This window comes from Castor canadensis, chromosome 9 (genome assembly GCF_047511655.1).
Source record: "Castor canadensis chromosome 9, mCasCan1.hap1v2, whole genome shotgun sequence".
Classification (NCBI taxonomy): domain Eukaryota; kingdom Metazoa; phylum Chordata; class Mammalia; order Rodentia; family Castoridae; genus Castor; species Castor canadensis.
Genome location: NC_133394.1, coordinates 56,344,913 through 56,360,218, shown reverse-complemented (window position 1 = coordinate 56,360,218; position 15,306 = coordinate 56,344,913). Strand labels below are relative to the sequence as shown.

At 34.7% G+C, this 15,306-nt stretch overlaps 1 protein-coding gene across 14 annotated transcripts in view; it reads left to right on the top strand.

Moving 5' to 3' along the window:
- The window catches only part of Bltp1 (bridge-like lipid transfer protein family member 1), a 230,242-nt gene that overhangs the window by 72,443 nt on the left and 142,493 nt on the right, over positions 1-15,306 (top strand). For 12 of the 14 annotated variants that reach the window (XM_074041667.1, XM_074041678.1, XM_074041671.1 and 9 more), the window contains 5 exons: positions 927-1,106; positions 2,923-3,051; positions 4,949-5,068; positions 6,821-7,101; positions 12,220-12,470. In XM_074041667.1, coding sequence (XP_073897768.1) covers positions 927-1,106; positions 2,923-3,051; positions 4,949-5,068; positions 6,821-7,101; positions 12,220-12,470 — 961 coding nt within the window. The remainder of the gene's footprint in view (positions 1-926; positions 1,107-2,922; positions 3,052-4,948; positions 5,069-6,820; positions 7,102-12,219; positions 12,471-15,306) is intronic. The other 2 variants (XM_074041672.1, XM_074041668.1) reach the window with 1 other exon arrangement.

Below are 15,306 nucleotides of genomic sequence, written 5' to 3'. Positions count from 1 at the left end.
GAGTCCTTATGAATTCAATTTAATCCCTATCTTTAAAAAAATTGTTTTTAAACAAGGCAGTTATACAAATGTGTTGAAAGTCAGGAATATAAACCCTGAGAGATGGCCTACACATATACACAGAGAAGAATACTATACTGAAATTAGATTGTAAAGTATCCATGAACTGTCTCAATGTACATTGTAATTTTTTTCACATTGGGTCTTATGCTGTTTTTCCCCAACACTGGTCTTGGACCATAATCCTTCTACTTCTGCCTTCTGTGTAGCTGGGGTTACAGGTGTGAGCCATGACACCCAGCTTCAGTATTCTTAATAATGTTCTGTGGAACTAGTTCCATGGAGTACCCTGTTTTAAGATATATCCTTTATCTTTCTGAATATGTCTTAGAAAATTTCCCACTGAAATATATGCTTCTTTCTGGTAGTGAACATATGATTTTTCCCTGTGAGATAAAATTATTTTTTACATTGTTCTCAAAATCTATATGGTCTCCCCTTCTCCTCCCTTTATATATTTTGTGATCCTGATGGTCTTTGTTCTTCCCCCATTGTCTTCTTTTTGATATTTTAATTTCATGATTCCCAGCCTTCCTACAAAGATTGACCTTTTGTATTCCCTGACTAATACTAATACTAATACTCTTAGTTTCTTTTTATTCTTAGAGGCAGTTAACAATGAGAATCTGCATATTTTTTGGGACCTAGCAGTCTTTCTGTGTGTGTGGGCTCTCATAGATATTGTCACCAAAGAAGTTTAACTCACTTGATTTTTATGAATGCAAGGTTGCATTAAGACCTTGTGGATTCTGCAATCTTATTTTCTAGATAGTGTGATTTTATCGTTCATCTTTGGGGGAATAAAGCAATCAGAAACTGCAGTGTTACTTTCTTAAGTTTCTTAACTGTCTTACTCTTGTTTTCAGCAGCGACCCCCTGTGGATGATGTGCTCAGGGAAGGTCACATCAATTTGTCAGGTCTCCAGCTGAGAGCACATGCTATGTTCTCAACAGAAGGTCTTCCTTTAGGAAGTGATTCTTTAGAATATGCATGGCTGATTGATGTGCAGGCTGGAAGCCTTACAGCTAAGGTCACTGCACCACAGGTAAGATTCTCATAGTCTGTATGCTAATGTATTTTCCTTTTCCTTTCCTTACCCACCTTCTTTAGTATAACTTGTGTACCAGGTTGAATGTTTACTGCATTCCACCAATGTCTTTCTGATGAAAGGCATTCTTGCCATTCCACATTTTCTTAGCAATAGTTGAGTCACAAGTTTTATGTAGTGTAATGTTATGTAGTTCCATATAATATGAGAATTTGAGACTTTGTTTGGGAAAACTCAAGATGAGAACAGATCTAGAAATCAAGTAAATATATTATACTAGTTAGTTCCTCCACTATTGGAACAATTTTTTTTTTTTTGTAGTATGTGGAATAATTCTCTAAGGAATTTGTTTTCTTGTATATTTCTAAGTAGAATTTGAAAGTAATCCTTTCCATGGTAAGGATTAGACAGCACAGTACTTATCATGTCCCAAAGCAAGATAATATAATTTATGCCTATTATTAGTGATAATGCATACTAGTTTTAAAAAATAAATTTACTGGTAAGCGAAGATGGTCTAGAGTGCTAGGTATCCTTTTGGATACGTTCTGTTAGAAGTTTCAGATGCCATGAACATTTTTTAATTTCTAGAATTTAATTCTAGAAATTTAGTTGAATGGCCTTATTATTGTAACATTTCATCTGTTGAGTCATACATTTGTGCTAATACAAATCCCTACCTTGGCATATCAATAGACAAGAAAGTGCTTAGGTAGTTGTAGCAAGAATGTTAAAGTATCTGGGCACTCTATATAGTGTAAAGAAATTGTAAGATGGTAGCAAAAAATAGTATTATGACTAGAGTTGGAAAGGAATATCTTAAGAGTCAAATGATACCTGAATGTAATATTAGAATGTATAGTGATGTATATAAAAATGTCTGAAAAGAAATATTCAATATGCACTAGTCTTGTAACTGTCTTCTCCTTACTCCCCTCTATTTCTTGTCCTTAAATATACAACTAAAAATGGAGGTTTAGCATAAAGCAGCATATTCTCTAGGCAAGAGCATGAAGGCATGCTGATCCTATAAGACTGGGCAAAAAATCATTTATCCTAAGAACTGCTAGAATCTTGTATGTTTATAAATTGTCCTTATTCTAACATGACATTTTCTTTCTGCACAAGATGGTTGGCATTACTCTTTCCTGTGTGCTTTATGCATCTGTGGATACTTTGTGTTTGTTCTTTTTTTTGTATGTTTTAAAAGTGAAATTCATATTATCTAATAGTAGAAATTATGTGCTGCTTTGGGAGGACGGTGTTGTATACGCATCCCTCAATATGTTTATTGTTAACAATTCACTTATAAAGCCAATGTGTGTATTAATTTAAACTCAAGATTTGAAAAATTGACATATGCTTACTTACAATTCTATTTACATAAATACAAGTAATTTAATCTTCAAAATAACTACTTTTCCAGAATTTGAAGATAGATATCCCAAAATTTTAAATTGAGGTTTTATTATTAGATTGAGGACTTTAGGTGCCTTTGTGTGCATTGGATTCCAGTTAGCTGTATAAGAAGGTGAATATTACTTTGAAAAATAATATTTGCTGTAGAAGCTGTTGAAGTAGAATTTTTCAGTTGAAATGAGTTTTCATTTTGGCAATTCATTTTGTCATTCACAAATGAACAGTAACCCAGCCTTATAAATGATGTCATTGGCTAACAAACAGATTATTGAACAGCAGGTATAAGACAGAATTTTGAGTTCTTTCAAGTTGTGTTAATATTGTTCATTGTCTGAATGGTAACACTTGTTGAGGATGCTAACAGTGTTGTCAACCTCTTATTGATTATCTGTAGCTGTCATGTCTCCTGGAGTGGGGGCAAACATTTGTTTTTCATGTAGTATGTCGGGAGTATGAACTGGAAAGACCAAAATCAGTAATAGTATGTCAGCATGGAATCGATCGTCGGTTTTGTGAATCAAAGGTACGTTAACATACATTAACAATACGATAAACATTTATGGCTTTTAAAGATGAAAGACTGAAATATTATGAAATAAATAGTACTGTTCAGTATTTTTCAGTTGATTATTTTGTAAATTTTTAGTTGAGTTGTATCTAAAATATGAAGTAATTATTAAAATATACCCATTCACCAACAGAGTTAATATAAAAATTTTATCTTATCTCTTTTACTGTTAAAATTCATGTCTTAATGCATTATTATATTAATCCATATTGCAGTATGGCTGTATATGGAGAAGATTTAGAAATTAAGGAAAGAGGAAGGCTAAATTCTTGACATGAGGTGCAGACCATTCTGGAACTTGTCTGTTTTCTTTGTGATGGAATTCAAAATATTGGGCATTTGCCAGATTTCCTGAGTTCAAATCTCATTCTTTTCATAATACTGAGCTTCCTTCACTTAGGATCATTATAGTACCTTCACAAGGATTATAAAAAGTAGGCAGTAATTCCTAAAAACCTTGTATACTGAAAGTGAAATGCATACCATTATTAATAAATTCTCTCCCTATGAATTTGGAGGTGGGAGCATTTACTCCCTGATTTTGGAAGTATGATTGTTTCAGAAAAACCTTGCTTCAGAGAAAAAGAATAACTTACCCTAACCCTAGTTTTAAGGCAATCATCAAGTTATTAACAGCTTAGTTTTTTTTTATTTCTCTCCTAACATATTTCGTTCCTTTTTTTGTCTTTTACTATACAAACTATATTTGTTTGCTATAATATTACAAATTAAAGGTTACTCTTCTTTTAAAGTTTTTAATAATTAAGTTTATTGAGGCACAGTGTATGTACAGTAAATTCTCCCTTTTTAAGCTGTACAATTATAAGTTTTGATAAATGCTATATAAATGTAACCATCATCACCAGTAAAGATACTGAATATTTCTATCACCTTGGAAAATTCCTTTGTGTATCTTTTAACCAGCTCTTATCTAATGTAACCACTGGTTTGTTTTTTGTCACTTCAGATTAGTTTGTTTAGCCCTGTTTTTTTCCTGGAGGAAATGTATCCGTGTAGAGCACTGACTGTACTGTAAGGCACCTGTGTCTAGTCCTGGTTGAACTACCAGTGAGTCTTTACATTCTATTGGTCCAGTGGTTTACTCAGGGCTGCCGTTTCCTCAAGAAGTTCAGTGAAGCAGGGTGCCAGTGGCTTACTCCTGTAATCCTAGCTACTCAGGAGGCAGAGATCAGAAACATCACGGTTTGAAGCTAGCCCAGGCAAATAGTTTGAGAGACCCTACCTTGAAAAAAACTCTTCACAAAAAAAGGGTTGGTAGAGTGGCTCAAGGTGTAGGCCCTGAGTTCAAATGCTAGTACTGCAAAAAAAAAAAAGAGTTTACTAAAGTCGGTGAAATGTATGTTTTCATCCAACCTAAATATTAATAAATCGTAATTTAGAAGTAAATAAAATTAAATCTGTGTGTATTGTCCTAGATATCACCATAATATAGTGATATATGTATTGGTGGGTTTGAAAACAAGTAAGTCTGTGTGGTTTTCATAAGGGAATTTTATAAAACTCTTGTGCCGTTCTTGTTAAACTTGTTATACTGTTTATCCGTTTTTTTGACTTTTTGTTTTTTATTCAATTATAAGTTACATATGTTTTATGTCAATTAGATTTGCTATTTATCCTTTTGAATAGAAGTGGTACACCATTACTATGACTATTTTTCTAATTGGTAACGCTTGTTTGCTGATGGTTTCATTTATCATTATAAAATAATGAAATATAACTGAGTTATTTTTTAAAAGATACATATGGAAACAGAATATTGTTTATTTAAATAAGGAGATTAAATAATGAGCTGATGGTGGTAAATTAATTGTAGTATCATTTTTTATTTTAGTTGAGTTGTATTCCTGGGCCATGTCCAACTTCAGATGATTTAAAATATACTATGACTCGTTTAGCTGTAGATGGAGCTGATATTTATATTGTGGAGCATGGTTGTGCTACAAATATGAAGGTAAACATTTGTCTTTTTCTTGGCCAATGTAATGCTTTTTCCTGTTACTAAACCAACCTTCCATATCTTGAAATGTAGTATACTATATTTGTAGTTTCTCTTCTCATAGATTGCCACAAAATATTTGAAGATAATTTCCTGTTTTTTACTCACTCACGTTCTTTTCCAGTTTTGCTTTTTTAAGTACTTCTACCTCTTTTTTAACTCTAATTGAATTATTGTAACAGTTTTTTTTTTTCAGTTAAACCTATATTATGTGCCAGGAACTTTAAAAAATTGTTTATACATTTATTCATATGCGTATACATTGTTTGGGCCATCTCTCCCCCCTTCCCCCACCCTCCTCGCTTCCAGGTAGAACCTATTCTGCCCTCTTTTCCAATTTTGTTGAAGAGAAAACATGAGAGATTATAAGAAAGACATAGCATTTTTGCTACCTTGAGATAAAGATAGCTACACAGAGATATTCTTAGCATTGCTTCCATGCATATGTGTATTACAACCCGAATTGGTTCCTCTCTACCAGACCTTTTCACTACTTGCCAGTCACCTTCCCATAGTGACCTCTGTCAGTTTGAGATTACTTTATTCACTCCTCTACAGTGGGCACATCAAACACTTTTAAGTTTTAGGTTTCCTTCCCTTTCCCTATTCCTCCTGTATGCATTGCATTCTCCCCTTAGTGTGTGGCTCATGTCCAATGATATTACTGCATTTCTTTTAGATCTGTAATCACATATGAGGGAGAACATATGATTTTTGGCCTTCTGAGCCTGGCTAACTTCACTTAAAATGAAGTTCTCCAGTTCCATCCATCTTCTTGCGAATGACAATTCTTCTTTGTGGCTTAGTAAAATTCCATTGTGTATAAATACCACATTTTCTTAATCCATTCATTGGTAGTGGGACATAGTGACTATTTCCATAACTTGGCTATTGTGAATAGTGCTGCAGTAAACATGGGTGTTCAGGTGCCTTTGGAGTAACCTGTGTCACATTCTTTCGGGTATATCCCCAAAGATATACCTGAAAGATATGATTGCTGGATCATATGGCAGATCTATTGTAACAGTGTTTTATGACAGAAACATAAAGTAGCAGTTTGCCTTTATGTCAGTCTTACAAACAGGTAGTATTTTAAAAATATTTTAGTTTGAATATCTTCAGGTATTTTTTTTTTCTTCCTTTTTTGGCAGGACTAGGAATTTAGCGCCTCCTAGCTTGCTTGCTTGGGTGCTCTACCACTTGAGCCCTGCTCCTAGCTTGCTTGCTTGGGTACTCTACCCAAGCAATTTAGGGCCTCCTAGCTTGCTTGCTTGGGTGCTCTACCACTTGAGCCCTGCTCATCGTCATTTTGCTTTTAGTTTATTTTTCATATAGAGCCTTGAGCTTTTGTCTGGGGCCTTCCTCAGACCACTAACTTCATACCTCCACCTTCAGAGTAGCTGGGAAACATGCATGGCTGCATGTTTTTGAGATACAATCTTGCTAACTTTTAACAGGGCTGGACTCCAACCAAGATCCTTGTATTTTGGCCTACTGAGTATCTGGGTTTGCAGTCATGTGTTACCACACCTGGCTCTTGTCTTTAGGTTTTATGCATGTATATTTCCTGCCTGTTGTTCTTTCCTTTTTGTTGTTCTTCCACTTGTCTTTCACTCTTTGAAATAATTACCTGTACTATAGTTTATGTCATGATATTTAAAAATTCTAAAATTACAGTTTTGTTTGATTTTCTTCATTCAACTTTAGATGGGTGCAATCCGGATTGCAAACTGTAATCTCCACAATCAATCCGTTGGAGAAGGAATAAGTGCTGCAATTCAGGATTTTCAAGTGAGGCAGTACATTGAACAATTAAATAATTGCAAACTTGGACTTCAGCCTGCAGTGCTAAGGAGGGCCTGTTGGCTTGAAGCTGGTTCAGCCAATTTAGGACTTATTACTGTTGATATTGCGTTAGCTGCTGATCATCATTTTAAACATGAGGCCCAGAGGCATTTCTTGGAAACTCATGATGGCAGAACTAAGAGGTGAGTGAAAATTTAAAAAATGGTAGTAGTCTTAGGGTCAGATGAAAATTGCTACATAATTGTAAAAGAAATTCTGCTTTTAGGAATGGAATATGAATATTTTAAGTAAAGATTTAATGTGATTTTACTATCATACCTGATACTTAAATAAACCATCCTATATTGTTTGTAGTGATGATGCGGTTGGTGAATAGTGTTATTTTCTGATGTCTTCCTCAGTCTATACTATATATTTTAACACTGACACGAATTCAAATAAGATTCCATAAAGCACTACCCTTTCTCTTTTACCCTAGTTCTCTGCATAAAAAACCCTTTTGGTGGGCATTCCAAGTTGCAGGGAAGAGTAAGAGTACCTAGATCTTTTGTCATTGTCCTTAAGAAATGATTACATCTGCTTTTCAAACAGGTGTACTTTTGCTACTTTTTGAGTGTTTTATTACAAGTGAAAGATATGTAAACTTTATTTTATAATTATTTACTTCTGAGATAATGCTTTCCCTATATTTATTAGCTAATTTGACTTCTTTATTTGTGAATTTTCTCTTTATGGTCTGTGTGCATTTAATTATTGGAGACTTGGTTTTTTCTTTCTACTTTTTAAGAGTTCCTCCTAAATCACAACCTTTTCTGTGATCCCTGTTGCTAATATTTTGCAGTTTGTTTTTGTTCTTACTCAGATTTTAATTTTAAAATGTCTTTCCCATTGTAATTTTTGTACTAATGTGAGAGGACACTTCATTTGCTAGTATGCAAATAGCACTTATTTTCCATTTGTCAATATGAAGCTTGAATCCATCTTCATTTTATGGTGTTTTTTTTTTGCATTCATCTAGATAAGGAGATATCCACTTATTTCTCTGTCTTACAAAATGTTTAATTTTATCTGTTACCTTTGCTAAAGAATTTGGGAACTATTTTTTAACTTAAAAAAAAAACCTGTTGACATTAATTTTTATTGCGATTAATTAATCTTTTTTAATTGATTTAAGGAGACATAAATCTGATTATGAAAGGTGATGTGTGGAGAATGTTGTTCAAAAGAACTTGGGTTGCTGGGCATGAAGACTCATGACTGTAATCCCAGCTAAAGCTACTCTGAAAGTGAAAATGGTTGTGAGGAGGGAGTGTGTGAGTCTGTGTGTATGTGGTGTGGAGGGGGAGGTGGGGTTGGGTTGGGGTTGAAGGTCAGCCAGGGCAAAAGTCAGCAAGATCTCATTTCAACAATCAGCTTAATCAGATGGATATGGTGGTGTGCACCTGCCATTCCAGCTACATGGAAGCTTCAATAAAATCATGGTCTTGGTTGATCTGGACAGAAAATGTGAGACCCCCCCCCACCTGAAAAACAAGTAAAATCTGAAAGGCTTAGAGCATGGCTCAAGTGCTACAGCACCTGTCTTGCAGGCGTGAGGCACTGAATTAAACCCCAGTACCAACAAAAGAAAGGAAAAAAAAAGAACAACTTGGGATTTTGCAAAGCACTAGATTTGATCCCCAGTACCACTGAGAAAAGAAAACAAACAGCTCTTTACTAATAACTAATAATTCTTTGTTATTTATTGCTCAGTAACCAGTTAGTTTAAACAAAATGCCTGTCTGTGGGTAGCTTTGGGAGGTGCTAAGGAAGCTAAGGCATTGGCTCTTGGTGACTTAGGATACCCCAAGTGGTTCATTTAGGTTGGTTTCAGTTCTATACTTTGTCAAGAATTGTAGAGTCTGGGGTTTTATTCATTTCAGCCTATTAATATACTATTTTAAATGCTATTAGGTATCAGTTAAAAATTTAATAATTTTTCAATATAAAACTTTTTATCTTTTAGAGTGTTTACTGTTACTTTAAAACTGGATTTATTAAATACCAAAAAAACTCCACGTAAAAACTCCTAGACACCATAAACAGCTTTAACAAAGTAACAGGATACAAAATCAATTTGCAAAAATCAGTAGCCTTTCTATACAGCAACAATGAACAGATTGAGAAAGAAAAAAGGGAAACAATTTCATCTGCAAGAGCCTTAAAAAAATTAAATACCTAGGAATAACAGAACAAGGGATGTGAAAGACCTCTACAAGGAAAAGTATAAACCATTGAAGAAGGAAATTGAAGAAGAGTAGAGAAGATGGAAAAATCCATGCTTATGGATTGGTACAATCAATGTAGTGAAAAAGGCTATATTACCAAATGCAATCTAAATGTTCAGTGCAATTCCCATCAAAATTCTAATGCCATTCATCACAGAGATTGAAAAATCAACCTTAAAGTTCATTTGGAAGCACAAAAGACCGTGAATAGCCAAGGCAATACTGCACAAAAAGAACAAAGCTGGAGGTATCCCAATACCCAACTTCAAACTGTACTATAGAGCCATAGCAATAAAAAAAGCATGGTACCAGCACAAAAACAGATATGAAGACCAGTGGAACAGAATAGAGGTCCCAGATATGAGTCCATGCAGCTACACCCACCTAATTTTTAATAAATGTGTCAAAAACATATGATGGAGGAAAGATACCTCTTCAAATGTTGATGGGAAAACTGGGTATTTGCCTGCAGAAAACTGAAATTAGATCCATGTCTGCCACCCTCTACAAGTATCAACTCAAAGTGGATTAAAGACCTTAATATAAGACCTGAAACTTTGAAGCTAGTGGACAACAAAGCAGGTAATACACTGGAAGCAATAGGCATAGAGGCCATGACTTCCGCAGTGGAACTCAAATGCCTCAGCAGCTAAGAAAAGGATTGCGTAATGGGACTCCATGAAATTAAAAAGCTTCTGCTCAACTAAAGAAATGGTTTCTAAATTGAAGAGGCCACCCACAGAATGGGAGAAAATCACTGCTAGCTATACATCAGACAAGGGACTGATAACCAAATTATGCAGGGAGCTCAAAAAACTAAACCCCCAAAATCAATGACCCAGTGAAGAAATGGGCAAAGGAAGGTAAATAAGGTTACAACAAAGACACCTGCACACCCATGTACTATTCACAGTAGCTAACCTATGGAAACAGCCAAAATGTTCCACTGTTGATGAGTGTATTAAGAAAATATGGTAATTAAATACAATGGAATTTTACACAGCCACAAAGAAGAATGAAATTTTGTCATTCGCAGGTAAATGAATGGAATTGGATTACATCATCTTAAGTGAAGTTAGCTAGGCTTAGGAAACAAAAAGTGACATGTTTTCGTATGTGGAATATAGACCTAATACAAATACAGCAATATTGTGAAAAACTGGCCATTCTAAGGGGAGGTCACGTACGAGGCAGGTGAGGTAAAAGAAGGAAACTGAGAAGATGAATATGGTTGATATACTCTATACAAGAATGAATATAGAATTCTTAAACCAACTGAACCCACCATAAGAGAGGGACTAAGGTAGAATGAAGAAAAATAGAGTAGATAAACTAATTGGGGTTATAATACATACGTTCATGGAAGTACCACAAGGAAACTCCCTACATTGCTGCCTTTATCTCAAAGAAGCAAAAAATGTCAATTTTTACTTCTGTTTCTTTTTTCTTCTACAAAATTGGAGAACAGGTGGGTAGAACAGGTCCCATGATAACATCTTCATGTGTGCGTGCAGTGAGACTATGATGAGAAGATGTAGCTACAAAAAGTGTTGGTGTAACAGCTGCTTCTTTGTATGTGTGTGTAGTGTAGATCCAGCTTGACCTTAAAGTCTGGGGGTTTTGTTAATAATTCCCATCTTCTCCCACCATTAAATGGTTAGGAGCTTAGTTAGTCCATGGAGCTTGTCTCTGAATTAATGCAGTCTCCCAAACATGCCCAAGCATGTGAGAAGAATGAAGTATTCCACTGCTTATAGTTTAATGCAGTTAGTAGTGTGGATCTTCTGTACAATGTAGATATAAAAGAAATGGTTTCCCTTCTACTTTCTCCAGTAGAGCCTTTATTTACATGTTTGTCTCTTTGTGTTGCCAAAACATGAGAAACTCCTCAAGCCCTAGGAAAGAAAATGAGTCCCTGGTTGGCTGAGTTTCCTTAGTATTTTAGCTTAATGATTTAATCTTGTATTCCATCCTTGAGTTTATTTAGCTATGTGACTACTAGGAATAACTTTTGAAGTATAACAGTATAAGGAGACACAGGGTAGGGGTTTACACACAGGATGTTCTGTTTATAGATTTGCCAAATATGATAGGAGCTTGAATAAATGATTAATGGGAGAGACTGGAACATAGATAAACAACAGGCTCACTAAAAGCTTCCACACAAATGCGTTGGATAGCTCCCTTTAACTTCTGACTTGGAGGAAAACATCCCAGTGCATTCACACACAGAAAAGGAACTGAGGAGGTAGATGGGATTGTTGGTGTCCATCAGGAAAGAAGTAGTAGAGTGAATTATTTCATTAAAAAGATTTTGTTCAAGCATGCTGGTCTGGGTTTAGTACTCAGCACTAAAAAGAAAAATTTCGTTGTTTATTTGTTTGAGAAAGTGTCTCTCAAGCTGGCTTTGAACTCCCAAACCTCCTGCCTCAGCCTTTGAAGTGCTGGGATTGCAGGTGTGTATCACCACACCCAGTCAACAAACCACATTTTTGTCATCTTCATCCAAATTTTAATTCTAGTACATATATTACTGCACTGCCAGATTGTCTAATAATACAATTCAGTTTCTTTTTCCTTGTGTCTTTAACTTCACTTTTCTGCTCTGTATTGCACCATTTTTTGAAAATAAACATGCACAAAAATTACCAGAAATAAACGATCATCAATTTCCATCTTCCTAACCTCAAGCAGGTGCTGACTGTTCTGTTTTTTTCACAATGCTTCTGATGTGTAGAGCCAGAGGAGTGCTTTGACTCTTAACTGTAGTAACAGTACTTGGAATTTTAATGCTTTGATCTCTTTTCTAAACTACAAATTGATCTTTTGTACCTTCCTCAAGAATTATTATGTGATAGTTTTTGATCTGATTAAAACTGTAATATTTATGCACAGAGAATTCAAAGAAAACTAGTATTTTGCTGTGGCAAGATTATTTTTAATAAGAAGTAAAATTATTAAAATGATACACTACAATGTAATTAAAACTTTAATTTTTTGCTTATTTTTTGGTTTGTTTTGGGTTCTGTTTAGGTTGTGGTTTTTGTGGCCAGATGATACCCTGAAGAATAAGAGATGTAGAAATAAATGTGGTTGTCTCGGTGGCTGCAGATTCTTTGGTGGCACAGTAGCTGGCCTAGATTTCTTCAAACTTGAAGAGTTGACCCCTTCCAGTAGCTCTGCATTTTCAAGCACAAGTGCAGAGTCTGATATGTATTATGGACAATCTTTGCTACAACCTGGAGAATGGATTATTACTAAAGAAATTCCCAAAATTATAGATGGTAAGAAAATGTTTGTTTTATCTCTTGTACTAATCTTTTACTAGCTTAATTCCTGAGAGAATTTCAGTGTTAATTTTTCAGCTTAGTTTTTTGCCTAGAATCGTGGGTAGCATTTTGTTTAATCCACATTTATTATACAGGTAATTTATCTACAGCCAGATAAGACTAGTAATCTTTTTCAGAGATGCAAAGGGCCAAAATAGGTACTGTTCAGATTCCCTGCTGTTGACAATGGGTAGCTTTCCTCAAAAGGTTATTCTAAATACTTCCTTATATGTTATTATTTGGCTATTACCCAGCTTCGAGAGATATACTTAGGAATAGTTGTGCTTTGACTTTGTTTTACCAGCTTTAGTTTATAGGAAAACTTATCCATCTAGCATTTACATTATTGAGCCTATTTTACCAACTACTTTTGCAAATCTTTATGGTAGTTTGTCATGAATGATGTTTGGAGGCTTTATGTGTATTAGTTTACATTTAACTACTGTCTTTTTTCCAAAGGCTTCAGAAATGAATTTCCCCCTTTATTTCTTAGTTGTTTATTCATAAAATTTAATGTAAAATTTATTGCTTAAGTTGCCATACTGCAACCTGTGAATTTAAAAAAAGTCTTGATATTTCATCAGTATTTAGTCTTCTTCCCTTAATCTTTTCTAAAAGAAGCATGAACTTTGTTCTGCTTTTTGCTAGTAGACAACAATAATACTAAGGAAGTAGTTTAATTTTAATAGTGTATCAAATTTGTTTCTCATGCATAGGGGCCCTTAAAGAGCCGTGCTATATATTCTAAATTCTCATTTAAGTACTTTTTTACTGAGCAGCAGTGCATTAGCATGTACCTGTTATTTTAAGATCATTTTACTTCAACATTGTTACTAGGGTAAGAGCAGATTATCTTCTAAAATCAAGGAATAACCAAAACTCCTTGGTATAAAGGAGAATAAAAAGAAAGCTAACAATTCAGTTATTTTTGTATAAGTAAGCTTTTTGTAGTTGAATAATGTTCATCTTTAAAGATTTATAATGGCATTTTCTCATTTAATCACCAAGCTGCCAGGTGAAGTAGTTATTATTATCCTTGTTTTATACAGAATGTACTGAGGATTTTTGTTGAGGCTGACTTGTGCAAAGTCCTGCAGCAAAGTGTATGGCTGAGTGGAAACTAGAATCAGGGTCTTTGAAGCCACTTTGGTGTTCTTTCTTTATTGCTAAAGCTGGCACTAATTATATGGAATGCTGCCTTTTCTAATCTGTTGATTGAAACTTAATCATCACAAACTCAGGGAAGAATATCTACTGGGAATTTAAAGATAATACAAGTGGAAAAATAGTAATTTCCCTTTGTAATACTGAAGAATGTAAAGCTAAGTACAGTTATTGCATGTTTAATAGGGAATGTCCATCCCTCTTGGTGATCACCAGTAGCAAATTGAAGACACTGAATTGCCCTAGGTTTCTTGTTCAAAGGAGATTGGAATTAGTCCCTACATATGATTGTTGAATCATCCACCAGCTGAGAATAGATATACCATGTCAGGATAGCAAAAAGAAGTTCATAATCATAGAATTAAGGATCCATTTAGTTTCTATCTCATACAGATGGATCAGACACATTTATTTTTTGACTTTTGTTGTTCTATTCTTCATTTGTGGTAGTAGAAGTAAACAATATTACTTATATTTTAAGTTCATAGGATTTCCCTCCCCTAGAATTCAATCTTGAAATGCATTTTGTTCAGGGTATTTTATTCCTTTTCCTTGGGTAATGAAGGGATTACTGGAGAAGAGGGGAAGTTGAACAAGTTTTATTCTGGTGTGTGGGAGGATGGGATTCTATAGGCCTCTATAAGAACTTTCCTTTTAAAAATTTTTATTATCATATATTTCTTGTACAGGGGGGTTTTATTGTGACATTTATATATGTGCTTACAGTGTATCTTAATTAGATTCACCCCCTACGTCATTCCTTCCTCATCCTCCCTCCCGCCTCTTAGAATAATTTGAACAGGTTTCATTATTCTATTTTTGCACATGTATACAAAGTGCATCAACCTGTCTGTTTACCCTTCCCCCTCCCACTGGTACCCATTCCTGGACAGGACCTGTTTTACCTTCCTGTCCTTCATTTTGATTGTTCAAGGAGGTTTTGCCTTGATATTTCACACATGTATATATTGTACTTTAATCAGTTTAACCTTATCTGTTATCTATTGCCCTGCTCACCTAGTATTCAACAGCTTTCAGTGCATTTTGTTGTGCAGTGTTTCAATATTATTTATTCTCTATCATTCTCTTTTCCTCTCTAGCCTTCCCATAACCCTTTAGACAGACCCACTATTATATATATCTGACCTTTGCCCTTCTGAGCCTGGCTCTCACTTAACATGATATTCTCTACTTCCATCCATTTATCTGCAAATAACATTATTTCATTCTTCTTTAAGGCTGAATAATACTCCATTGTGTATATATACCACATTTTCCTAATCCATTTGTCAGTTTTAGGGCATCTGGGTTGTTTTTGAAACCTGGCTATTATGAACATTGCTGCAATAAACATGAGTGTGCAAGTGTCTATTGTGTCCTGGCTTACATTACTTTGGTTATATGCCCCAGAGTACAATCACTGGATCATATGGTAGGTTTATTTTTAGTTTTCTGAGGACCCTCCATACTGGTTTCCTTAGTGATTGCATTAATTTACATCCCCACCAACAGTGAATAAGAGTTCTTTTTCCACCCTCATCTTTACCAGCATTTGATGTTTGTTTTAGATGATAGCCATTCTGACTGGAATGAGGTGATGTCCTTGGTATTAAAGTTTTCTATAAGT